The sequence below is a fragment of the Gouania willdenowi genome, chromosome 13, assembly GCF_900634775.1.
Source record: "Gouania willdenowi chromosome 13, fGouWil2.1, whole genome shotgun sequence".
Lineage (NCBI taxonomy): Eukaryota > Metazoa > Chordata > Actinopteri > Blenniiformes > Gobiesocidae > Gouania > Gouania willdenowi.
Genome location: NC_041056.1, coordinates 17,395,353 through 17,421,557, shown reverse-complemented (window position 1 = coordinate 17,421,557; position 26,205 = coordinate 17,395,353). Strand labels below are relative to the sequence as shown.

Here is a 26,205-nt window from a genome sequence, read left to right as displayed (position 1 = left end):
TAAACTTGAAAACCTGAGAACATTTAACTTGTGCTTAGCACTTAAAGCTGCTATCCGGAGTTTCTGAGAAACCTCTTGAAAACAGCCTCACTTCCTCCCACTGCCTCTCCCAACCACCGGCAGTAGACCATAGAAAAAGACGAGTTACGTATTTTTTTTCCTCATTACAAAAGATTCATACATAAACATAGAGTTCTCAGAAACTCCGGATATCAGCTTTAACTTGTGTAAAAAGAAAAAGAAAAAACAAAATTTGGCGGGAGTGTATCGATAATGTACCGCAAGACGAAATATCAAGATATATCGTTGTATCGATATTTTAGTACACCCCTATTTCATACAGATGCCTTTGTGGTAAATAAATTAAGTTCCAATTATGCAAAATTCAGTCTCTTCCTTTTAAAGTTTAATCATGAGATGTTTACTGTATGCAAGGGAAACCGTGGCAAGATTTTTGTACTTTTACTTTAGTACAGTTACAATCAAGTAACAGTACTTTTACTTGAGTATGATACAGTATATCAGTACTCTTTACACCTCTGTATAGTAGCTACTTTATATGCAGCCCTGAATATGTTTGACATGTCTTTTTAGATGTTTTTTTTTCTTCTTCTATACTGTTTTCTCCAGGGTTTTACTGTCTAGAAGGGAGCTCACAGACACCAAGCTCCCAGTTTCTCTGCCCACCAGGCTATTACTGCGAGGAAGGCACAGTCATTCCTCATGGAACACCTTGTCCCGCTGGGACGGCAGGGGAACAGCTGGGTCAGACAAGCAGGACGGCCTGTAAAAGGTGTCGCGAAGGACGCTTCTGTCCTGCAGGTATATCTTTGCTATAATAGACCAACATCAACTGAGTAAAATAAAATTAAATGAAAATGACGTGGGTATTGTAAATTGCTAACAGTGAACAAAGTTTGACAATAATATAAATTAGATTGCAAGTAGTGAGTTATAACATGAAATGTGTATTTAATGTGTGTGATAGGCTCATCGGGACCAGGTCTACCCTGTGCTCGGGGTAGCTATTGTCCTGCTGGTACCACTGAAGAAGTGATTTGTCCTTCAGGCACCTTCACTACGCACCAAGGAGCAAAGAGTAAGTTTATCAGTAATAAATGATTGTCTAATATGACCAGTTATTATGTCTAATTCCAGAGGAGAAAGTAACGGATTACTCACATTACTGTAGCTGAGTTGCTTTTATGGGTACTTGAACTTTTTTGAGTATATTTCTAAATCTGTCATTTAACTTGTACTTAAGTACGTTTTAAAAGAGGTAAAGTAATTCTTTACATTTTTACACCAAACTGTTACTGAGAAAATTATTCGTTTTTTGTTCTAAAATGATCAACGGACATTGTGAAACCACAAAAAAATGAAATCACCAGACAACCATCAAATGCATCACATCATAGCCGACCAACCAGATTAAACGTAATGCACGGCACGGAATCCATGGTTATTTCCTCAGTTTTAGAGTTAATAAATTTCACTATTCTTAGATTTTAGTTATTTTATTTAAAAAAATGTTTGTATATTTGGACAAACCTTTTATTTTATAAAAATGGAATATAAATTCAGTTCCAATTGTGCATGATTTCATCTCTTCCTTTTTAAATTCACAGATGTTTACTGTATGCAAGGGAACCATGGCAAGATTTATTACCAAAAATAAACATGGGGTGGTGAAAGTAACGAGTAACTTTGAGCACTTTTTAATTGAGCTACTTTTTACTTGTACTTGAGTACAATTTAAATCAACTAACAGTACTTCTACTTGAGTAGGACATATATAGCAGTACTCTTTACACCTCTGTCTAATTCTAAAACTGGAGTTAACCCCTTGAACCATTACTGTAGAGTCCTTAAAATATATATATGCTATAAAATCCTTGAAACACTCCTCTTCACATAGGTGTTGTTTATTTCTTATCCTGAACTTGGATGTATGAAAAAAAAAAAAAAAATAGTAACAGATGGAAGCCAACAGGGCACAGAGAAACCAAATGCTCACAACAAGCTGAGGTACATGTAGAACAAAATGACAGCTGATCATGAATAAAAACTGCGTTGTGAGACATTCACCTGACAAATAAACACACATCAAGCATCTGGATTCACTTTTGTGCTAACTGAGCTCCAAATATTCCCCCCAGGTGTAAAGGATTGCCTAAAATGTCCGGCTGGTTTTTACTGTCCTGAGGGTACAAGTGACCCTGTGCCGTGCCCACCAGGCTCCTTTAACCCTTTAGAAGGCCAGGATGAAGTGGCTGATTGCAGAGAGTGCTATGCAGGGAAGGCTTGCACACAAGTAGCCCTCACCGTCCCCGATGTGGACTGCATGCAAGGGTGAGTCCCAGTTTTATCTTGAATCATTACTGCCAAAAACTTCACAGCAGCCTGTCAGTCACAGATATGTCTCAACTTGTCTTGGAATGGTGTAATTTGTTATTTACATCTTGACAGATTTGTATGCCCTCCTGGTTCCTCGAAACCGAATGCACCCACCAACGCTTGCCCACCAGGGACACTGAGCAATCGCACCGACCTCACTGACCGCTCACAGTGTCAGCTGTGTCCTCCTAGATATGCCTGTCTGCGAGGTGACGTCTCACTGTGGCGAGTGATGTTCTAGTGCGTCAGAGGGGGTTGGGGTCAATTACATTTTTCAATTACAATTACGTTTTCAATTATCCATGTTCAGTTACAACTCAATTACGACTACAGTTGACCAGCATTTCTTCCCCAATTACAACTAAATGACAATGATGTTTTACCCTCAGAAAGTCAATTACAATTATTCTCAATTAATCACAATTACTGTGCCTGAAATTAATAATGTTTCACTTGTGTTAGCTTCCTGTTAGCATCTCTTATGATAAAGGGTCCTAATTCAGCTGTAAAATACACTAAAAACTAATATCTATCATCTAATTTCTTTCCTATCTATTGGTTACTTCGTTAGGCTTCCTAATCAATGAAATTATAGGTTTTAATATTTTTGGTGTGGTCATCTGAGCCTTTTGCGTGTCAGCATACACCCTAGATTTCAGTTTGTTTTAAATGGTAAAATGTGGCAAAGCTTGATATGAAACATGTTTTATTAATTGTTAACTACGCATGTGTAGAACTGTAACATGGTTCCCCAGTTAAATTATAATTGACAATTTTTGGGGAATTTTCATGGCAATTACAATTACAAAGTCAATTATCTGAACTCAATTACAATTTAATTACGATTACAATAGCAACAGCTTTTTAAAACTACATTTATAATTATAATTACACTATAATTGTAATTAATAATAATTTAAGAGATTAAAATTAAAATTGACCCCAACCCTGATCAGAGAATGTGAAGTTATTGTAAGAAAATACCAAAAAAAAAAATACCATTTACATATCAAAATTGTAAATATGTTGAATAAATCTCCACAAAACAACAGTTGAAATTTCTGTGATTCTAAACTTCATCCATAACTGTTTTCTTCTAGGAACTGGTGGGGTTCAGAGACCACCTCTCCTTTGTTTTGCGGGTCATTACTGTCCACCTGGAACGATGTTGCCAACCCAGTTCAAGTGTCCAGTGGGGACCTGGAGCAGTCACAGTGGACTGGAGGGTGAACATGAGTGCCAACCTTGTCCACAGGGTTGGTATTGTTTAGCTGGTTCTGGAGCTCCATCTGGCCGCTGCAGCTCTGGTCACTACTGTCCAGAAGGTATCATTTACACGAGGAGACATCAGTAGCTAGGTTTCCATTACAGATTTTTGCAAAATAAAAGCGATATATCTAAATGTCAACAAAGTGTAATTGCGATTTGAACGTGTTTCCATTGAAGGTTGTTTTGAGCAGGAGCCTCATAACTCCTGTGAAATCTCATCCCGCGAGACTTCGCTGCAGGAAGATAGATGTTCCAAACCTACTTATAACACTCCATGTTCCTTTGTTGTTTCACGTCTAATGTGGCACGAATCATTTTTAAAAGGCCCATGTTACGCTAAATGGACTTTTCAGTGCTTTAAACATCATATAAGTGCTATTTGGGCTTCATACACATGCCCAAAGTGTTTTTTCATTGATTCCCTCAATCGTTAGTTGGAGGGTGATTTGCTCCTTTCTTACAGCAGGGCGAGCCCAAACACCTCGCTCCAATTTGACGATGAATTTGACGCCGCACTGAGCTGGAGAAGCCGCGCCTCCAGGAAGCTCTCTGCCGTGATTGACATGTGATTGACCGTGGCTCAGGTGGTCGTGGGTCGTCTTCTGATCGAGAGGTTGGGGGTTCGATCCCAGTACCTGACTATGTGTCAAAGTGTCCTTGGGCAAGACACTGAACCCTAAGTTGCTCCCAGTGGTCGACTAGCGCCTTGCATGGCAGTCCTGTCCCACTGGTGTGTGAATGTGAGAGTGATTGGGTGAATGAGGTGTTATGTAAAGCGCTTTGAGACTGCTTCACTGTGGTGATAAAGCGCTAAATAAAATCAAGTCCATCAAGTCCATGTAAACAGACACGCCCACGATGGTGAGCATTTCAGCGTCCTTCGCGCAGTGCTATGTATGTATTTTCTACAGTCTATGTATGTACCGTGGCGAACGCCCCGCCCCCACGCTCTGTCTTGTGTTTATAAAGCAGCATGAGCTCGACTACGGAGTGGGAGGGAGGAATGCGGGCTGTTCCCTGGCCCTACGTCACCGTGCAGGGAGGAGGAATTTAGTGCCCCTTTTATAGACACGCCCACTCATGAATATGCATAAGTTGGCCGTAAATCAGCCTGTTTGTGTAGAGTTCTTCAGAAAGTGCCTTTTCAGAGGCTAAAACTCTGGAAAACAGGTGAGTTTGGGAAAAAAAAAAACCTCAAATATGTTTTTGGGGTTCTTAGAACAAATGGAGATGGGTGAAAACCAGCATGATATGCTAAGAAATGTCTTGTACCGCGCCATGTTTGTCTATTTGCGGAAAACATTTCAATATTGAAAAGTCTGAAATTCCTCCTCATGAATGCATAATAACTTTTTAGAGATATGTGAGCGTTTTTTTTAAATCCATTACCAAATGCACTATTTCATTTTTGTGCATTTCCAAGGGTAATGGAAGCCCGGCTAGTGACATTAAAAAGTGACTCACCAGTTTTGCTGCTGTTACTCAGAAATCAAATACAGCTAAACACAGGAATTATTCATCACAGCAACATGACTTTGAACAGCTTTTAGTGATGCATTTATTCATCAAAGTTAGATGAGTTTATTCCTTCCCAACTGTAACCATGTAGTAATTCATGTTGATGTGTCCTCCCAGGGACTGCATATAGCACTCAGTTTGCTTGCCCTGTGGGAACCTACAGCATCCGAATGGGGAATAGAAACAAAAAAGACTGTTTCATCTGTCCTGAAGGCTTCTTCTGTGAGCAAGGCACCTCAAAACCTTCTCCGTGCCCACCGTAAGCATCGACTGTGTGTTTATTATTAGCAAAGAGAATGGCAAAGGACAAATCAAGACTTTGTTGTTGTACCTTAGGTCCACATACCATCTCCGGAAAGGAGGTCAAAGACTGGAGGAATGCTCTCCATGCCCTGCTGGCTACTTCTGTCCTCACTCAGCTACTGTCAACCCAAGAGTGTGTGGAGCTGGCAGCTATTCTGTGAGGCTTTATCTTTAACATTGTAACCAAACATCAGATTGAACTAATGACGTTGTATAATGACCCTCCATCATCTGATTTGATGGTTCTTTATTTATATTACCATTTTCTGCCTACATGTCTTCACCTTTTCTTACTCATCTGTAAATGTTAGAAAGAGGAGAAAATATAGTTAAGAATTGTTGAAGTTGCCGTTGAAGATAAATCAGTGTTCATGCAGCATCAGCATCAAAGTTCCTCCTCTTCTCTACATATTCATCCTTTGCTGCATCCCTCCCCCATACAGGTGGATATCTTTATCTTTTAATCTCAAAATCTGTCTTTGTCTTCTCCCGTGTGTAGGACGAGGGCTCCGTGGAGTGTGCTCCGTGCTTGCAGGGCCACTACTGCAGTAATGAAACCACGAGTGAGGAAGCAATGCTGAGTGTTATGGTATGCCCTCCAGGTTTTTTATGCTCTCAGGGTTTGGCCCGAGACCCTCAGCGCTCTGCCACTCTCTGTCCTCTGGGGTTTTACTGTCCAGGTGGAAGCATTGTGAGTTAGAGCCACACGTACAGCCTACAGTCTGCTGCTCACATGTCTGAATCACTATTTTAAACTGCCTGTTTGTGTGTGTGTGTATTTATACTTTCAGAATCCAAACCCTATTCCATGCCCCAATGGCACATTTGGTGACAATCCAGGATTGCGCGCTGTCACAGAGTGCATCAAATGTCCCGAGGGGGAGTATTGTTACTCTCAAGAGCCTCAGGAGCACCCCATTGCCAAACCTGTAAGATCATACCTAACAAAACAATTGAACATATTAAAATACATGCATGTATTATGCAGTTCCAGACAGTGAAAACTAAACTGTGTAATCATTGTGTACGTATGCTTTGATCTTTTAGACTGGCTTGTGTCCTGATGGCCACTTTTGCCCCCGAGGGACCGGCCACCCGTTCACACATCCTTGTCAAGCTGGCAGATACCGTAACAACTCACTTGGTCACAGTGGGGAGTCCTGTATTTTGTGTCCACCCCAGTATTTCTGTGATACACTAGGAACTTCCATCCCATCAACTTGCCCACAGGTAAAAATCTCTGACATTGCTCTCGCCTGCTTGACAATCTGTGAACACATGTGATTTATCATTAGCTGTAACTCTGTTCAGGGATATTACTGTCCAGAAGGAACCTCTGCTCCTAATGCTTGTCCTGAGGGAACCTATGGTTCCAGTGCTGCACTCAGTGATGAGTCTGAATGCATCCTCTGTGATGGCGGACGGTACTGCAATGGAGTGGGACTAACAGAGCCAACTGGAAGCTGCAAAGAGCGATTCTACTGTAGATACGGAGCCAAGTCTGCAGTACGAATACAGCATATGCCATAAAGTATTTTAACTATGTACTCTGTTGCTGTCGTAATCATAATTAAATTATAATTGAGTTTAGGTAATTGACTTTGTAATTGTAGTTGCCATGAAAATTCCCCCAAAGTTGTCAATTATAATTTAATGCAAAACTGAGGAACCGTGTTACAGTTTTATGTACAGTACTACATATATGTAGTGAACAATTATCAAGATATGTTTTATATGAAGCTTTCTCACATTTTACCATAAAAAAAAAAAAAAAATGAAAATCAAGGGGTATACTGACACAAAAAAGGCTCAGATGTCCACACCAAAAATATTAAAAATTATATTTTCATTGATTAGGAAGCATAACAGGTAACTAATAGATAGAAAATAAAATCGATGATAGATATTTGTTTTAGTGTATTTTACAGCTGATTTTGGACCCGTTATCACAAGAGATGCTAACAGAATGCTAACAGATGAGGAAGGTTCATTTTTATTGGGTTATTTATTTCAGGCTCAGTATCTGTGATTAATTGTAATTGAAATTTAGTAATTGAGAACAAAATTGTAATTGACTTTCTGAGGAATAAAAATAATTGTGATTGGGGAAAATGCTGATCATTGTAATTGAACATGGGTAATTGAAAACGTAATTGGAACTGGAAAAAGTAATTGACCCCACCCCTGCCCCGAGGCTTACATTTTGCCTGATAATATTTCCCCTTTCAATTTTTTTTGTAAGGTTGAAATAACAAATATTTCTCAGGAAGTATTTAGAGTTTAAGCGACAACACCCTTTTCTGTCATTACATATTAGACACCAGTGGATGGACCAAGTGGAGGTTTGTGTCCCTCTGGAGGTTACTGTCCTCCAGGTTCATCCTCTCCACGTCCTTGCCCGTCTGGCACCTTCAGTAACAGCACCGGTCTCAGCAGTGAGGACGAGTGTGTCAGCTGTCCTCCAGGGTGAGGCCACTTCTGTTCACTTCCCATTTATTTTTGTCTCTTACTGAAATATCTGTTGACAGGAAACTAAGGCAATTTTGTGTTTCCTTCCCTGACAGTTTTTATTGTTCAGGTTCCAACAACACATCACCCTCTGGGCCTTGTTGGCCTGGCTTCTACTGCACTGGTGCTTCTGCTTCACCTGTGCAGAATGAAGCAGAAGCAGGGTATTATACTCTGGAGGGGGCAGCCAGGGCAACGCCATGCCCTCTTGGCACCTTCCAGCCGGTAGGATTTACAACCCACACAATATCAAGCGGTGCTTCACTGTGCCTCTTGTTGAAATGAAATAATAGGATAATAGATAATGCTAATTCAAGGTTTATCTCTTCTCTGTAAAACCTCTGCAAGGATCCAGGTGCAATGTCGTGTGTGAAGTGTCAGGGAGGCACACTGTGTAACCAGACAGGCATGTCTCAGCCTTCACTGTGTCCCTCAGGACACTATTGCCCTCCAGAGTCCTCGATTCCTCGTCCTTGTCCTCCAGTCAGTTTTTCCACAATATGATGGTGTGATGAGTGTTTGGTATTAGACATAGGGTGAGCAAACATTCAGTTTAGGACATTTGGTGACGGTCGCTGATGGTAGAGGGGTAGTCTTTAAATCATTCATGAGGTTCATGAAGTGTCCTTGGGCAAGACATTAAACCCTGAGTTGCTTCCAATGGTTGACTATTGAATGAGCTGACATTGGTACTACTTTGGTGGAAATAAATACGCTATATAAATAAAGTCAATTTACCTCACATTTTCTGTAGTTCATTTTTAGTTGTAACTATATGCAACAATGAGCCTCTACTAATCTCTGCACCAGAAACACAAAATCTTATGCTTTACAATATGACTTGCATGTATCTCCGGCCATGATATAGAGTTATTCAGTGTTATTCAAGTGTCCATCAGTGCTCAAATAACTGAATTTGTTTATTGTAAGATAAACTGTTGCTTAAATTGTTTTTTTTTTTATTTGCAAAAATGATCTTGATAAATTTTTTTTGTAATCATTCAGGGCTCCTACACTGAACAAACAGGCGGTGAGTCTGTTCAGCACTGTCGTCCATGTGAAGCTGGATCTTTCTGTTCCAGAGCTGGGCAATCAAAGCCTGAAGGGCTCTGTGACTCAGGACACTATTGTTCCTCTGGAGCCTCCACTCCCTCTCCAGTGAGTAATACTAATAAAAATGAAACCATATTTGTGACAGGCTCTGTTCCATAAGACTATCATAAGGCAGATTGGTGACTGAGAGACTGATTGTATTCCTTTACAAGAAACAGACTTCAGCTCTAAATTTGTACATCTACTATTTGTTTTGTGCATGACTACAATTCTGCAGCTACAATGAGTCCATAATAATAATAAATATTAATTATGTTTTGGATTTTACAGCATCTTTCATAGACACTCAAATCCAGTGACGTGCCGTGAGCACTAGGGTTGGGTAGGCAGGGCGTTGCAAATCGAGACCATCGATGTCAACACCAATGACAATTCCATATGTTTCTGCTGGCAAGTGTTAATTCAATTCAATTCAACTTTATTTGTATAGCGCAATTTACAACAAAGTCATCTCAATGCGCTTATCAAAATATAAAATTTATAATAAGAAAGAAAAAACCCAACAAGATCCACATAAACAAGTATTTAGCCATCAACCAAAATCAACATTGTAAAACGCCATTAAAGAAACATAAACAATGATTTAATATAGCCTCCATACTCTCCCAACAAGATATATCTCATGACACGGCAGCACATCCGTTGTTTGTGTTGGAAACACAGAAACACGGAGAAAATAACAACAACAACAACTCGGAACAGCCTCAGTGCGACGCATCCACAAAGCCAATCCTACCATTCACTGTGAAAAATATAAAACACATTTCTGACCTTACCTTTGCTGAAGGTCTGGTAGCTCAGGTGTTGATCTCCCATCTTTTAAAAGCTGTTGTTTCTTCTCAAAAGAAAGTTTCTTTATTGTCTCTAGCACTGTCGTCCTGCCTGCAGTGTTATCCCGCCCACTAGCTAGAGAACGTAGCAGCAGCGGTCACGTGATATCAATTCACTAATGCACTGTGAACTTACATATAGCATTTAGCATAGCGCGGTTACGTCCAACGTTTATATAAATGGTTTTCATCTTGGGGAACTGACTGCTCATGCGTAAACAAATAAAAACACGCTATGGGAATAGAGGCTGAGCAGCAATGTGCTTTTGGGAGGGGGCGTGGCCTCCTCCTGCTTTACAGCGGAGTGAGACTGTGCAGTGTCTCTGCCGTACCAGGAAATAGTGATGTTTAGTCATTTGGGCAATGAAACGCACAAAATGCTGACACTTTCAAACTTATAGGTACTGTAGGCTATTGGAAATTGAAAAAATACATCATTTATAACTATATTATAATTAAAACAAATAATCAATTCACCCTTGGGTAGGCACTGCCTACCTTGCCTACCCTGACTGCACGTTACTGCTTATATCGTAGCAAAAATGTAGATAATCATAAAAAATGTCTTTGTATGACCTTATGCCTGATATGAAAATCTTACTTTTGAGTTTTACGTTTGCCTCACAACAAGAAGACAACCGCTTCCTCGGGTCGAAACTTCTTGTGAAATTCTTATATAGAGTGTCCATGTTCTCTTGTACCTCAGGTTTCCTCCTACACTTAAAATAATTCATGATAAAATGATTGGAGTCCCTAAATTGGGTGGTAAAGAACATTTATCTATAAAGGAAAACGAGCCTTTGAAACCTTGACTTTATTATTATTATGAATTCCTGTTTTCAGGTGGAAGTGGCCTCTGGTGGTGTGTGTCCTGCTGGCTACTTCTGTCCACAAGGGACCAAATACTCTCAGCAGTATCCCTGCCCTATAGGAACCTGGAGCAACATGATAGGAGCTCAAAACCTGTCCTCCTGTCAGGCCTGTCCTCCTGCACTGTACTGTAACACAAGTGGACTCAGTCAGCCTTCTGGGATGTGTGATAAAGGTACTAGAATGAATATAGTCAAACCATAACACAACATTGTGGAATGTTTACATTATATATCCTAACATGTGTTCCCAGTGGAATTTTGGGAGAGGAAAAATAAGATAAAATACATCAAAAACATTTATAAAAACCTTTTTTTTTTCTTCACTTTGTCTGCACATGCTGTCAAAGGTCAACACATTTATAAAAACTGATTTATTTAAAAGGATTTTACTGCTCCGGGGGTGCAGTGTCTAATCGGCCCACAGACGGTGTGACAGGTGACATTTGTTCAGTTGGACATTATTGTCTAATGGGATCATCCTCTCCAGTCATCTGCCCTGATGGAACATTCTCAAATTCAACAGGTATAAAAGATTGATTCATTAGGATCAAATATCAGGGGTTGTGATTTCAAACTGAAATATAAACTCTATATAAATACAGGTGCAGAGGTGTGCGATGACTGCCCATCTGGGACCTACTGTCTGTCAGGAGAAGGTGTCCAGCCCTGTCCTGCTGGACACTACTGTGTTGGAGGTGGAGTTGAGGGGATCCTGCCATGCCCGCCTGGAACATACAGCCCTCAGATAGGCCTCAGTCAAGTGGAGCAGTGCCTCATTTGTCCAGCAGGTGAGGATAGAGTTGCATGGTTTCTAAAGCAGTGTGTGAAAGATCTTTGTTTGTTGTAATACAAATTCTAATAAATTAATATTTAATTGGTGTATTAGACCACTGTTTACAACCTGCACTGCTTGTAAAACAGGTTTCTACTGTGAGGACTGGGGTCTGTTTGAGCCTACTGGGCCCTGTCAGGCTGGTTTTTACTGCATAGCAGGTAAACAGTTTATGTTAAGAGTTAGTCTTTAGCACTTTTATCATGTATATTAGTTATATTATATAAATAACATACCACAGTAAAAAGGATTGCCAAGGATTTATGGGCACTACTGTAAATGTGTAATGTGTTTTATAAAATAAATCTTAGTTATAACTCAACATATTTGCACCTGTAAGCTTATATAAGTGCTCTAAATCGAGCTCATTTCCAACTCTCAGTTTTGCTGCATAATTGTGAACCCAAAGGTTAGACGTTCTATGTCAATGGTTCATCTTCTCCAGGTGTGAACTTTCCAAACCCTGACGGCAACTTCAGCACAGGGCTAGGGGGTGCGTGTCCAAAGGGGCGGTACTGTCCTGAGGGTACCAGTATCCCTTTGCTGTGTCCACCAGGAACCTACTCCAACAAGTAAGTATAGGTAAAGTTATTATTACACATTCTGTGTATGTACACTGCTATATTCATGCCGCCAACTTTTGCCCCTTAGCTTTTACTTGACAGATGCCTTTGGCTGTAATTCATGTCCTGCGGGTCATTATTGTGGCTCTGCAGGCCTCAGCCATCCATCAGGCCTGTGTCAGGCAGGAGTCTACTGTCCAGGAGGGGACACAGTGGGCACGGGTATGAAATAATGATATAAATGTACTTATCATCAGGGTCTCTTTGTCATCATTTCTTCATTTTGACACATCTAATTGACTTTTGTTTCTCCAGGATCTGAAGGAGGGATTTGCCCAACAGCTCATTATTGCCCTGAGGCAAGCTCTACAGCAGTGCCCTGCCCAGCTGGTACCTACACTAACCTCACTGGCCAGTCAGAGTGTTCCCTGTGCCCGGCTGGATACTATTGTCCAGAAAGGACTCGAAATTTTACTGAATTCCCTTGCCCTGCTGGATTTTACTGCCCGGATGGTACATCTACTCAATATTCTTTACTGCTCTAGACAGCAGTCATTAGGCTTTCTGTTCTCATTGTTTTGAACTAGTCAACTTGTTTTGTTAATCTATCATCATAGCTTCATTGGTAGCCAAAAAGTTGCCTCATAGTAGTCAACATGAAGCATGTCATTTGTGTAAAATCTAAATGTTTTTCATTCTCTGAGGAACGAGGTATGCCACCCAGTTTCCCTGTCCACGTGGATACTACAATCCTGAACCCATGACACAGAGTTTGGACAGTTGCTTGCCCTGTCCCCCAGGGTACTATTGTGAAAAGGAAAGGCTGACCAAAGTATCTGGAAAATGCAAGGCTGGTCAGTAACAGCGTCTTTGTTTATTCATACACGTGTTCCAGTGACGTGTCGTGAGCACTAGGGTTGGGTAGGCAGGGCGTTCTGAATCGAGACCACCAATGTCAACACCAATGACAATTTCATATGTTTCTGCTGGCAAGTGTTAATTCAATTCAATTCAGTTAAATTCAACTTTGTATAGCGCTATTTACAACAAAGTCATGTTAATGCACTTATCAAAAAATAAAATTCACAATAAGAAAGAAAAAATAATTTAATATAGCCTTCATACAAGATATATCTCGTGACACTGCAGCACATCCGTTGTTTGTGTTGGAAACACAGAAACAAGGAGAAAATGACAACGACAACTCAGACCAGTCTCAGTGAGGCGTATCCACAAAGCCAATCCTTCCTTTTGTACCATTCACTATAGAAAATATGAACAATGTTCTGACCTTACCTTTGCTGAAGGTCTGGTAACTCAGGTGTTGGTCTCCCATCTTTTAAAATCTGTCGTTTTTCCTCAAAAAAAGTTTTTTTATCTATTATCTAGCGCTGTCATCTTGACTGTAGTGTTATTCCACCCACTAGCTAGAGAACATAGCAGCAGCATTCAAATGATATAAATTCACTAATGCACTGCGAACTTACGTATAGCATTTAGCATAGCGCGGTTACTTCCATTTAGTATAGCACGGTTAGGTCCAAAGGCAGCTCTCTACGCTGCCTTTGGACGTAAATGGTTGTCATCTTTGGGGAACTGACTACGCATGCGCAAACATTAAAACACGCTATGGGGCCAGAGGCAGAGCAGCAACGTGCTTTTGAGAAGGGGTGTGGCCTCCTCCTGCATTACAGCTGTTAGGAAATAGCGATGTTTAGCGATTTGGGCTATGAAAAGCACAAAATGCTGACACTTTCAAACTTATAAGGCAATCGGAAATTGAAAAATAAATAATTAATAATTATATTATAATTAAAACAAATAATCAAATTTTCAATTCACCCTTGGGTAGGCACTGCCTACCTTGCCTACTCTGACTGCACATCACTGACGTGTTCTACTGAGGTTAGTGAACCGATCAAAGGCAAAAAGTAAGTCTAGTGAGTTGACAATAGGAATGCACAATAAGCATGGGTCCTTTTACCTCAACACAAGCTGCTTCCCTGCAAGTCATTTTTAGTACTTATGTATACCTAAAGATGTAAGAATGTAAGAGGATGGAAGAATATTTTAATCACGCACTGCAAACAAATTTCAGATATTGGCAAATTGGCTGCTCAGGTTACAGAGCTCATCCCTCTCAGTGATGACTCATCAGTCTCATCTAATTCCGTATTGCTCACTTTCTGTTTCCTCGAATGCCTCAGATGACCCCTTTGCAAGAAACATATCATGTAACATCCATCAGTAACAACAGCATCCAGCTTTATGCATCACAGAGACAGAACGCTTCTCTCCCTTTTTGTCTCAGGTTGGTTTTGTGTATCAGCTGCCTGGACCTCGCAGCCTTTTGACCTGGACAACTACACAAATGCCAATTGCCTTTGTCCAGCTACCTCCACAGGGGGGCGCTGTCAGGTTGGCTTTTATTGCCCCACAGGTAGCTCTGAGCCTATTCCTTGCCCACCTGGAGCCTTCTGTAACACGTCAGGTATTTACCTTACCTGACCTTGCACTGTGCGGTCACACTTCTTACACTCCCACATTGCACTGTATCATAAAACTAATGAAAGATGTGGTTCATTAAGGTTTGGCTGAGCCGGTGGGCCCGTGCGCATCTGGTTTCTTCTGCACAGGAGGAGCAACTGTAGCTAGACCAATAGATGGAGACACTGGCAATATCTGTCCACCTGGGACATTCTGTGGTAAGCTCAGCATAAGTATCCTGAAATAGTTAGAACAATCTAAATTAGGTTTGCAAATCCTTTATGTCCTTTGTACCCCTTCGGCCTTTTCCTCAAACTTGAGTTTCTTTATATTTGTGCTATGGGATGTGAAGAAGGCTTTCTTACTAATTGGCTTCAATCTCCTGAACTGCAAGACCCATATATCAAGGAATATTATATGTATTTAATGGCTAAAAAAGTTTATATAAATTACTCCAAAGACATTTCTGACACAAATTAGTTACACAGTTTTATTTCCAAGCAAATTTTCAAATGCTTGTTGGTGCTGATATTCATTATTTATTTAATGAACTTTGAGAATACATTTAATGTAAATCATGAAATAATGAATATTGATAACAGGTTCTCTTATTTGTATTTTTTTTAATTTTTTTTAAATTTAAAATACAAGCCAAAAAACCCCAAAACAACAACATGTAAATTGCCTCGGGACATCGCAGTCATGACTAATAAATGACTAAGCGCCAAAAATAACCCATGAAAAAGTGCGTGTGAATCAGTCTGTTCCTATTTGTGTTAACTGCTGATAAACTATTGACCTGCGTGGGATCTTAGTCTTACATTTAGCCCAGTATGATTCTTCACTAGGTCTTAATCATTTCAAAAAGTAAAAGATAAGCATAAAATCGTATATGATAATTATGTTCTCTTTGTCTCTTCAGTTGCGGGCTCAGTACAGCCAGAGTTGTGTCCTGCAGGTACCGTCTCCTCAGTGCAGGGCCTCCCCAGTGAAGCTGGCTGTCAACCCTGTACTGCAGGTTTCTATTGCAGTGAAGCCGGCCTCAGGGCACCAACTGGACTCTGCAGCAAAGGTCAGTTAGGGGATCTTTGAGGATAATAATATACTCAGCTGTTTGATGAACGTATGAGCAGTAGGTACAATATGTAAAATTCCACAGGTTACTGGTGTCCCTCTGGTCAGTCTGTGGCTACAGCTTTGTCGTGTCCTACTGGTCATTTTTGCTTAGAAGGTAGTTCAGAACCCGAGCCCTGTCCATCTGGAACCTACCAAGATAAGCAAAAACAGGCATCCTGTTCAGTGTGTGAACAAGGTAAAATCAAGTCACTTAACTTCTTTGGAAGAACATTTCCATTAAAACTCTTCTATTACTTTTAATTTGCCTGGTGCTTTACCTGAATTACTTTCTTTCCTTTTTAGTACGAGTGAAAACTATTTCATTACGCAGCTTTGTCTTCTTTTCAAGGTTACTACTGTAACGTGTCCTCACCAATGCCATGCCCCAAGGGACACTACTGTCCTGCAGGTACATCCCTTCCCCACCAGCATCCCTGCCCAAAGGGATCATTTAATCCAAGTCTGCACGCAAGCAACGCAACAAGCTGCATGCCCTGCACTGTTGGACACTACTGTCCTGCCTTTGGACTTTCAGAACCAGCAGGTAACTCATCTTAGCGCGTCTTGTCTGATCTAATTGGAATTTAATTGTTTTATAATTCAGTCTCATCTCTGTCAGCTCTGTTCGGCCTTGTTTTTAATGTGGTAATTTCTCAACTTTGACCCCATTGTCCCCAAACTGGGAGACCAAACAAAAAAGAATCTGATACAACAGGATACACTGCACTGATCATACATGTTCCAGCAAATTTCCATCATCTTGTGTATGTCTCGAGTCAAGGAAGCTTATTAGAACTCCAAAAGACAATATTCACCCTCTGCAGCATGTGCTGGATTAGGTCTCCAGACTTTGCGTCCCATTTCCCCAATTGCCACACATTGTGGAAAGCAATTTCCAGTGTGCTGGATCCATTTCATTTCATTTATTTTCATTCTGTCATGGAACAGATCACAATTTTTCCACAAGGAATATTCAACCTTGTTACATTCCATGTCCAGAAAGGAGCAGAGAGAAGAACATTTCTGCTAATGCCTGCCCCATGGTCTGCCAAGTTTACACTCACTGAGATAATGATATTACAGCATTATTAGAAATAATACATTAACAAATTCAATCACGTACACTCCTACTCTCAGTACCAAAATAGGAAAAAAACAACGATAATCACCATGTTCATGTTGTATTAGAAGTCTCTTTTTAGACCATACTAAAAACGCCACTCACTTTGTTCTTCTTGTTCTTCTTCTTGTTGTGTACACTAGTTAAAATTGCGACTCCTCTGTTATTCGTGCAAAGAAGGTTAAGATTGGTCGTGCTGTGGTTCCCATACTCCACACATATAACTAGTTATTATATATTAGTGACAGGCTTACAAGGACATGGCCAACAAACAAGCCCATTTAAGAAAGTAAAAGCTGTTTACACACACACACACACACACACACACACACACACACACACACAAATGTCCACAGTTCTGTTTGTCAGTAAATTCGCCATTTGTTTTGTTTTGTTTGCCTTCATGAAAACAGTCATTTGTTTGATTGGGATGATAGATTTGTTTTTGGGCTAAAGTGATTTCTAAATAATATAATAAAATGTGCTACATAAATACAAGCTGCTATTATTGTATTGTATTTTCTCGACGTCTCCTAACAGGACTATGTGAAGCTGGTTATTGGTGCACAGAAGGAGCCTCCTCACCGAGCCCACTGGATGGACTCTCAGGGTCTCTGTGCCCACCTGGACACTTCTGCCCCAAAGGTTAATCATTTTTTTTTCTCTTTCCTCAAACTCTGAACAACTGTGTTTTTGTTAATAGCAAATCGTCCACATTTTCATAACTTCTTCTTTATCATGTTATGCAGACAAAGCTTGTTTGGCAGACTAGTTCAAATAAAAGTATACAGTGCCTGGTTAATAACATGGGACCTTATTAAAGTTGATTGCTACAATGTTTTATTCAAAATGAATACAATTTTAAGGGTTGAGGAAAGTAATGACAACTTTTTATTTTGTGACTTTTATTCCATCTTGCTTCACATTAATTAAAACCCTTTTTTTCCTCTGACTCAGAGCATTGACCCATGCTTTAAAATTGCTGCTCCCAGCTAAAATTGAGCTTTGCAGGATTTAGTTATCTAATAGCATTTTACATTCTGATTACATTGTGTAAAACTTTGTCACTTGGTCAACATTTGCTAGAAGTGTTGACGACTGTTTCAGCAAATTCCTAGTTGTGTCTATTTAGTATTGAATACAGAGGACTTATTATAGGAACCACATCTCCTGAGGCCTGCCCAGCAGGGAGCTGGTCAGAAAGCTTAGGCCTTAAGAGTGCAGAGGACTGTAAACCCTGCCTTGGGGGATTTTACTGCGATTCTGCTGGCCTAACAAAACCAAGTGGACTCTGCAGTGCAGGGTAAATAACACACTAACAAAAATTGTTAAAAAAAAGTATGGTAATACTTTATTTGAAGTTTTAACCCTTCCTAACCCTAATTATTCATTACCCTAACCCTATACCTACCTAAGCCTAACCCCTAACCCTAACCCTTCATTACGCTAACCCTTTACCTACCTAACCCTAACCCTAACCCTAACCCTAACCTTTCATCACTTTAACCCTATACCTACCGAAGCCTAACCCCTAACTCTAACCCTAACCCTAACCCTGGCCCCAACCATAACCCTTATCCTAGAATTATTTTAAGAAACCCTAAATTTACATAAAAACTGAAAGAAAACCCAACATCTAAAGTAAAGTACATTTCCACCTCCACGACATTCCTAATAACAGGTAATGGGGGGAGGCTGGAAGCTGGGACAAGGTCCATACAGACCCAGTTGTGGTGAAGCCCAAACAGGCTCCTGCTTCTGTCCCTCAGCTGACAGTTCTGTGAACCCTCATGACACATTCATTGACGACAGGGTGTCCAAACAGACACAGAATGGGCGGGGTGCAACCATCCCCACCACGCTGTTCCTTGTCGAATAATTTACAACACTGTACCGACACCACACTATACTGATACAAACTCACAAAACCCCTTTGGATGAGTGGCACAAGGAAGAGAGGAACACAAATAACAAGCGTCGGCCCGTGCCTGCCTTTGATTCCCTGTTCAACTGGGGGGTCCCCGAATCCCACCGGGGGCTCTCATTGAGAAAACACATTCTCTTACCTAACCCTAACCCTTCATCACTCTAACCCTATACCTACCTAAGCCTAACCCCTAACCCTCCATTACTCTAATCCTATACCTACCTAATCCTAACCTCTAACCCCTAACCCCTAACCCTATACCTACCTAACCCTAACCTTAACCCTATACCTACCTAACCCTAACCTTAACCCTATACCTACCTAAGCCTAACCCCTAACCCTCCATTACTCTAATCCTATACCTACCTAATCCTAACCTCTAACCCCTAACCCCTAATCCTATACCTACCTAACCCTAACCTTAACCCTAACCCTAACCTAACCCTATACCTACCTAACCCTAGCCCTAACTCTAACCCAAAAAAAATGCCAATATAGCTCCAAATGTGTCCTAATTTAGCCAACACTTAATGGCAGCCTTAATGACACCTTTTCCATGCTAATGACAGGTGTCATGTCATAATAATTACAGCGTAATGTCAGCCTTATGTATAAAACTTCAAATAAAGTGTGCTTTTCCTTTTCAAGATAATATTGTACTTTTTTTAATTAATAAAAAAAGGCCACTTTTGTGTATCAAACGAGTCTCGGTCTCATCTACTTTCCCGTACAGATATTACTGTAGACAGGGAGCTATCACCTCTGCCCCCACTGATGGAGCCACAGGGGGACCCTGTCCTGAGGGACACTACTGCCCAGTGGGAACCTTTCAACCAGTTCCCTGTGATCCAGGAACATATGTGGCTGTTACAGGGGCTACTTATTGTGAGACCTGTGTTGCTGGCTGGCACTGTGTGTCTGGATCTTTGTTCCTGTGTCCAGCAGGTTTGTGGCTTCCTTTTTCTGTCTAATTTGAGTTCAAAGAAGCAATCTCAGTGAGGTGTTGGTTGAACAGTGGGACCAGTGGTTGATAAGTTCAAAAGAAAGGACTCATTCAATTTGTCTTTGATGCAACTCTCAAGCCTTTAGACGCTTTTTAAGGATAGTAAGTGCATTTCACCACTTATTATAGTATTATGTTAGATAACAAGCTTTGAGTAACTAATTTCATTTAAAAACAATTCTAACTATATAGAAACTATTTAAAAACATGTTAAAATAAATGAATTAATTGGAAAACATCATTGGTTTGAGGAAGAACTGTATATTGATTCCCCCATTGTAGCTTGTATTTTGTTATGACCTTTTTTTTTTTTCTTTTTTTTAACAAACCTGCATGGAAAATTATTTCTTTTTAACAGTTTTTAGCCAAAAACAAAGCAATACAAATATCCAGTCAGTCTTATTCATACATCCACATGTTTATTTTGTGTCCTGCAGGATTTTATTGCCCTGAAGGAACTGGATTTGACTTGAAAAGCTGTCCTGAGGGATCGTACGGCCCTGATCCCGGCTATTGGTCTGTTTCTCAGTGCAAGGAGTGTGACGGTGGCCATTACTGCTCTTCAAAAAATGGAACAGCCGTCACTGGACCGTGTCGAGAAGGCTATTACTGCTCACGTGGAAACATCTCCCCACAGCCCCACTCACAGGCTGCAGGTAAACATCAGCAGTAGTGAGTGAGCCTACAGTCAACATTCCCTTTGTTGACATTGCGCAGCAGAAAAACTCACATTTTGTTAAGATAGTTTCTTACATAGTGTAGTGTGAGGGTTTCTTGTAGAGTGAATTAAGACTTCAATCAATGTCGTTTTTCTTACTCCATGAATGCTGACAAATCAGTATAATTTAATGAATGTCTCTCTCCAGGAGAAGGAGGCGCTTGTCCAAAAGGTCATTACTGTCCACAGGCCACCATCCGCCCTCTGCCCTGTCCACGAGGAACCTTCTCTAACCTCAGCAAACTAATGGCTAAGGTCACTTTATCTCCATATTCTCTCACACGTCTCACATTAAAGTAGAACTATCACCAATATTAGATCATAGATTCTCAGAATAGATTTGAGACTTTATATTTCCTCACATTAAACATTGTTTTTTTATACTGTATATAAAATTAGAACTAATGTGCTGAATGCCTTGGTAAACAAAACATTTGTATTGAATATTTACATAATGATCAGCAAGGGTTATAAAGGCCAACAATCATTTAATAAAAGGCTACATTTATTAGTCTAAAACCAATGTTAGACATTTAATCCACATTGCTTTATACACATTAAGAATACACACTTTGGTTAGACTGTGGCTACCAATGTAGCTTACCTTCATTCTTAAATTAGTACTGGTTTCTGTGACTTACTTAATAATGATTTAAAATGTTGGTTACCTGATATGTACTTTGTTTTATTATATATATTTTTATCACATCCTAGCATAGTAACACATACTCAAATGACAATAATTAACTTTTTCTTTTGTCTCTCATTTGGCTTGACTCTGTGTGTAGTTATGAAAATTGATCATTTTTCTACTATATTTTTTCTGTTTCTTCTATGTAATGAGTCTCTAGCCACTTATTCACGTTGTCTATCAACCTAGTGTGCTCTCCTACAGGAGGACTGTCGGCCATGTACTCCAGGTTACTACTGCGACTCAGAGGGGCTCTCTGCACCTTCAGGGAAATGCTGGCGTGGTTTCTACTGTTCGGGTGGAGCAGATCGTCCTGACCCTCCACTGAGAAGCAGTCACGGAGGGCCGTGTCCAAAAGGTGACACTTCAGGATCATAGTTTAGAGATAAACATTGATGTTAAAAATCACATAAATTCTTATTAACCTGGTTTTGACTAAAGTGGTGCCTCAGTGAACAGTCTTTATGTTTGCCTTTACGTTATGAGCCGAACAGGAACTGAGGCTTTGTTCACAGTGAAAATCAATTGCGTGGATGAAAGTATGCATGTCTGCCTTGTGTGGGAATGAGAGCATCTTTCATGAGGATTGTCTTCACACAACCAGGTCATTACTGCGCTGAGGGCTCGGTGGCTCCTCAGAGGTGCCCCATGGGAACTATCAGTGTAGAAGAACGTCAAGCCAGCTGCAATGCCTGTCCCCACGGGTAAACTTGCTTATAAGCCACACACACAGCCACTCTTTTTGTGACCGGGTGAACACATTTCATTAATATACATCATTACTAAAGAAATGTAGCTATACAATGCATGTTTTACAAATGCAAATCATCGAAGCCTTATTACATCTTCTTGTTTTTCTTGAATAGGTTTTATTGTCCCATCCAGAGTAATGACTCTCTTTTAGACACTTATGAGTGTCCAGTGGGTTATTACTGCCCGTCTGGGACCTGGTCCAAACACCAATATCCATGTCCAGCTGGAACAATCAATCCTCACACTCACATGGCAAAACCTGAAGACTGCTTGCCCTGCCCTTCAGGTCAGACATCATCCACTGCTAATGAGTACGAGAGCTCTGGAGGTTAAGTAGCTTACATGGTGTGCTGTTTGACAGTGATGAAACTCTTAAATGATCAGACGTAGAGGTCAATGTCTAGTCATTTCCTCTTTATTCTATTGTTTTGTAGGTTATTCAGTCATTTTTATCTACTTTCCGTTGTCAAACTAGGCTTTTACTGTGATTCTCCGGGGAAAAGTGTTCCATCAGGCCTGTGTGATGCAGGCCACTATTGCCGCTCTGGGGCCTGGTCACCCACGCCAGAGGATGGAGGGCTGACAGGTGACAGCTGTCCTGTAGGTCATTACTGCCCCCAAGGATCTTCAGGACCACTGCCTTGTCTCAAAGGTTATTATAGCAACAGAACTGGAAACAGCCACCTCTCAGACTGCCTGCCTTGTCCTCCAGGTTACTATCAACTTAGTGAATTCCTCTTTCTCCTTAATTAGATGTCTTTCAGATCTTCATAATGTGATGGTTTGGGTTTTTCTACACTGCTTATTGATTTATGCAGGTTTCCTGTGTGCCACCAGAGGACTCTCTTTCCCTTCTCATATCTGCCCAGCTGGCTCTTACTGTCCAGGCATAATAAACAGCAGCCTGCAGGAGTCTATACCGTGCACACCTGGAAACAGGTGCCCAGCTGGCACTGACAGACAGATTCCTTGCTTGTCAGGAACATATCAGAGTTTATCAGGACAGGTGAGGAAGACGGCTGTTCTAATGTGAAACTGCTCATGCAATAAAATCACTGTAAAACACATCAGCACTACCAAACTGTTCCAGGGTAAAATCAGACTGCCCTTATTATGGCAGTATCAGCCAAGACCCATTTTGTTACATGTACATTTAACATAGGGGATACCAAAATACCTCAAATTGGCTTTTGTCAATGTAAAAACATTGTTTCCATTGAAACCAATTGAGTTGCAGTGTCATCCATTCCACTGTAACTCAAGGAAATATACACAACTGCTGTCTTTAGAGATAACATTCATGCTGACTCATCCAACCATCTTAGTTTTGGCGCTGCTACTTCCTGATAAATCCTATAACTTCTTGTATGTTAGGAGTAACTAAACCCCAAAATCATTTTTTTTCTATTGAAAACAAAGTGTTTGGGTATGAAATAGTGTTGTTGATTGATATGTGTCCAACTCTTGACATCTTAGTCCAAGTATTTCAATTTGGCATATTTATTCTAGAGGTATAGTGAGTATTGTGCAGGTAGATTGTTCTTTCTAGTTTTTATAGTCTAGGCTAGGTGTGTCTTAACTGCTCCAGGAGCCCCATCAATAATACAGGCATTCTTTGAGTTTCCAGCCGCGATGCACTTCAGCCAAAACCTCGGGGTTTAGTTACTTTTTAATAAGATCAAATTAGAATAAAGAAAAAGTTTTTGTAAGACTGAACAGATGGATCAATTTTCTTTATTTTCGTACACACAGGCAAGCGCCCAACACAGAACACCAAACCAGCACACAGGCTATAGACTTGTATTACCAACAGATAAATAGCTGACACTGACTAAATTGTTTTGAAGTTAATGTAAACAGCTACATGCTTTATTCCACTGAAACACTATAATTACTGAGAGTGAAAACCCCAGAGAGGTGGATAACACCATCTTTAATACACTTTGGCTCTTTTGAATAAAACAATTGTTGGAATGTTTGCAGGACGTCTGAAATCATATATTTGTTTTCCAACTCTTTTGTTAAAATTGGCTCATTTTCTCCATTATAGGCAGACTGTGTTAAGTGTCCAGCAGGATTTTACTGTGCTGGCTCAGTGGACGCTGACACTGGTGGTTTATCTGGTACTCAAACCCCCATACAGTGTCCGAAAGGACATTTTTGCCCAACAGGTAGGACATAGCGGTATAGCTATTACGGCATTAAAGCTTATCAAATCAAGTCATTACGTACATATAAATCTGTGTTTGGCACATTTTATTCCTCAGGCTCTGTTAGGTAAATCTGCCAAGATATTCTCCCTTGAATCAACAAAAGGAATAAATAAAAAAAAGCAGAGTCTCTTATTAAGATAATGAACAATGCAGAGAATGATCGAGAAACCAATGTCCTCACGAACTGCTGTGGGACTTTCAGTTCAGGGCCATCTGTAGATTTCAATCACTGTTTATCTACAGGAACCCAGACTGGTGTAGCCTATCCATGCCCAGCTGGTACTTTCAGCAAACAGATGGGCTTATCAAATAACTCAGGCTGCGAGCTCTGCCCTCCAGGGAGATACTGCAGTTCTTCTGGATTGTCTGCTCCCACCGGGGTCTGCTCCCCTGGGTAAACAAATGTTTGATGATGTTTCAGAATTTATGTTTTTTTGTTCCTTTTCAACTCTCTACACGTGGTCTCTTACATTTCTAGAGTCTTCCTATGTATCTCCTTGTCATTGATTATTTCCAATAACCCACATATCTATCCCAACAACGTCTGTACTCATTGTCTCCATCTACCTAGTTACCTCTGCATCCATGGTTCTGTTTCTGCTCAGCCGGATGAGGGACCAATGGGGGGCCGATGCTCTGCAGGGTCTTACTGCCCAAACGGTACCAGTTACATGATTCCCTGCCCCGTGGGAACCTTCAGCTCCACAGATGGTGACTTTTTTCATCATTAAACATTCTCACCATTTTAATATTATGGAGCCCCTGATGGGAAATGAAATATGATTTGTATTTATTAAAAAGGTTTTGCACACATTGCTAAAACTTATTTAATAGGTTGGATACACACCACATGGTCTCATCAAGTTTGGTTCAACAAATATTCATGTCACTATAGGGACATCGTGAAATGTTGTCCCATATAGAACAGAATGAAATGAAATGACTCAAGTGTAGAATATGGCAATTGAGATGAATATTTTGACCAGTTTGTTTCATGCATATTGTGCTACTGGTTTTATCAGGGGCTTCTTCAATAGAATCCTGTCAACCCTGCTTTCCTGGACACTTTTGTGCAAAAGCTGGTCTTTCCTCTCCATCCGGTCCCTGCAGCCCTGGCTTTTACTGCACAGCAGGCTCAAAAACTCCCATACCTTGGGCTAATATCTCAGGTAATAAAGTTTGTTGTGCCCTTTCAATAGTATTAATGAATATAAAGTAACATGAATTTTAAACAGGTATTTTAACCCAAAATAAAACATGAGTTCTGCAAGGCAGCATTTTAACTGTACACCTTTAACATTTCTCTGAAATGGGCCATGGTCTTTACAGAACATTTGCCATTCCCTACTGCTTTTTGTCAGTAATTTTATTCCAGAGATAGCAGAAAATGTCCCTGCCCTCTGAGGTCATTCTCCAAGCTAATGAATAATGACACCCTATAAAAGGTCCATTCTCTCCGTTTGCAGGGGATTCATCATCTCCATCTCCACTTTTTGACGATTCAACCTTCGGTCAGTTTCATGGCGATGTGTGTCCAGCAGGACACTTCTGTCAAAGAGGGAGTGTCAAACCAAGCCCGTGTCCTCCAGGTAGGTAATCAATATGTCTAAAGAGAGCATTGAAAGGGCAGGTGGAAATAAAACCTGCTCAATGTAATATGAATGGATTTCTGTGAAGCGAGTTTAACATATCTATGACATTATAGTAGGTTGTAACACCTAATTGGAGTCAGAAAGGGGCAGAGATGAACCTAATGGATTACAAGTACTCACTCTAGAATAGAATAGAATAGAATACTTTTATTATTAATATACATAAGGTACAACTAAATTCAGAGACAACTCTTGTGGTGCAAAATACAGAGAAAATAAAAAGATAGATAAGTGTATTTACAAGGGAAGCCACTAAGACAATAAATAAAGGCAGTGGCTATACTGTATGTACCATTGCCATATCACAATACCTACATTCT

At 40.4% G+C, this 26,205-nt stretch overlaps 1 protein-coding gene across 1 annotated transcript in view; it reads left to right on the top strand.

The window, feature by feature from the left end:
• LOC114474630 (uncharacterized) overlaps nucleotides 1-26,205 on the top strand; it is a 71,398-nt gene that overhangs the window by 1,334 nt on the left and 43,859 nt on the right. Inside the window, exons 3-45 of the mRNA XM_028465050.1 lie at nucleotides 631-822; nucleotides 989-1,099; nucleotides 2,160-2,352; nucleotides 2,470-2,606; nucleotides 3,498-3,722; nucleotides 5,302-5,443; nucleotides 5,521-5,644; nucleotides 5,987-6,178; nucleotides 6,279-6,416; nucleotides 6,535-6,717; nucleotides 6,799-6,993; nucleotides 7,805-7,953; nucleotides 8,052-8,220; nucleotides 8,344-8,478; nucleotides 9,001-9,153; nucleotides 10,782-10,983; nucleotides 11,193-11,333; nucleotides 11,413-11,598; nucleotides 11,732-11,803; nucleotides 12,088-12,214; nucleotides 12,294-12,427; nucleotides 12,521-12,718; nucleotides 12,910-13,059; nucleotides 14,517-14,696; nucleotides 14,794-14,910; nucleotides 15,615-15,764; nucleotides 15,852-16,004; nucleotides 16,158-16,352; nucleotides 17,469-17,573; nucleotides 18,087-18,231; nucleotides 19,589-19,800; nucleotides 20,296-20,514; nucleotides 20,725-20,831; nucleotides 21,472-21,625; nucleotides 21,872-21,971; nucleotides 22,134-22,348; nucleotides 22,496-22,732; nucleotides 22,839-23,026; nucleotides 24,071-24,191; nucleotides 24,477-24,627; nucleotides 24,805-24,944; nucleotides 25,256-25,402; nucleotides 25,700-25,822. Coding sequence (XP_028320851.1) covers nucleotides 631-822; nucleotides 989-1,099; nucleotides 2,160-2,352; nucleotides 2,470-2,606; nucleotides 3,498-3,722; nucleotides 5,302-5,443; nucleotides 5,521-5,644; nucleotides 5,987-6,178; nucleotides 6,279-6,416; nucleotides 6,535-6,717; nucleotides 6,799-6,993; nucleotides 7,805-7,953; nucleotides 8,052-8,220; nucleotides 8,344-8,478; nucleotides 9,001-9,153; nucleotides 10,782-10,983; nucleotides 11,193-11,333; nucleotides 11,413-11,598; nucleotides 11,732-11,803; nucleotides 12,088-12,214; nucleotides 12,294-12,427; nucleotides 12,521-12,718; nucleotides 12,910-13,059; nucleotides 14,517-14,696; nucleotides 14,794-14,910; nucleotides 15,615-15,764; nucleotides 15,852-16,004; nucleotides 16,158-16,352; nucleotides 17,469-17,573; nucleotides 18,087-18,231; nucleotides 19,589-19,800; nucleotides 20,296-20,514; nucleotides 20,725-20,831; nucleotides 21,472-21,625; nucleotides 21,872-21,971; nucleotides 22,134-22,348; nucleotides 22,496-22,732; nucleotides 22,839-23,026; nucleotides 24,071-24,191; nucleotides 24,477-24,627; nucleotides 24,805-24,944; nucleotides 25,256-25,402; nucleotides 25,700-25,822 — 6,807 coding nt within the window. The remainder of the gene's footprint in view (nucleotides 1-630; nucleotides 823-988; nucleotides 1,100-2,159; nucleotides 2,353-2,469; nucleotides 2,607-3,497; nucleotides 3,723-5,301; nucleotides 5,444-5,520; nucleotides 5,645-5,986; nucleotides 6,179-6,278; nucleotides 6,417-6,534; nucleotides 6,718-6,798; nucleotides 6,994-7,804; nucleotides 7,954-8,051; nucleotides 8,221-8,343; nucleotides 8,479-9,000; nucleotides 9,154-10,781; nucleotides 10,984-11,192; nucleotides 11,334-11,412; nucleotides 11,599-11,731; nucleotides 11,804-12,087; nucleotides 12,215-12,293; nucleotides 12,428-12,520; nucleotides 12,719-12,909; nucleotides 13,060-14,516; nucleotides 14,697-14,793; nucleotides 14,911-15,614; nucleotides 15,765-15,851; nucleotides 16,005-16,157; nucleotides 16,353-17,468; nucleotides 17,574-18,086; nucleotides 18,232-19,588; nucleotides 19,801-20,295; nucleotides 20,515-20,724; nucleotides 20,832-21,471; nucleotides 21,626-21,871; nucleotides 21,972-22,133; nucleotides 22,349-22,495; nucleotides 22,733-22,838; nucleotides 23,027-24,070; nucleotides 24,192-24,476; nucleotides 24,628-24,804; nucleotides 24,945-25,255; nucleotides 25,403-25,699; nucleotides 25,823-26,205) is intronic.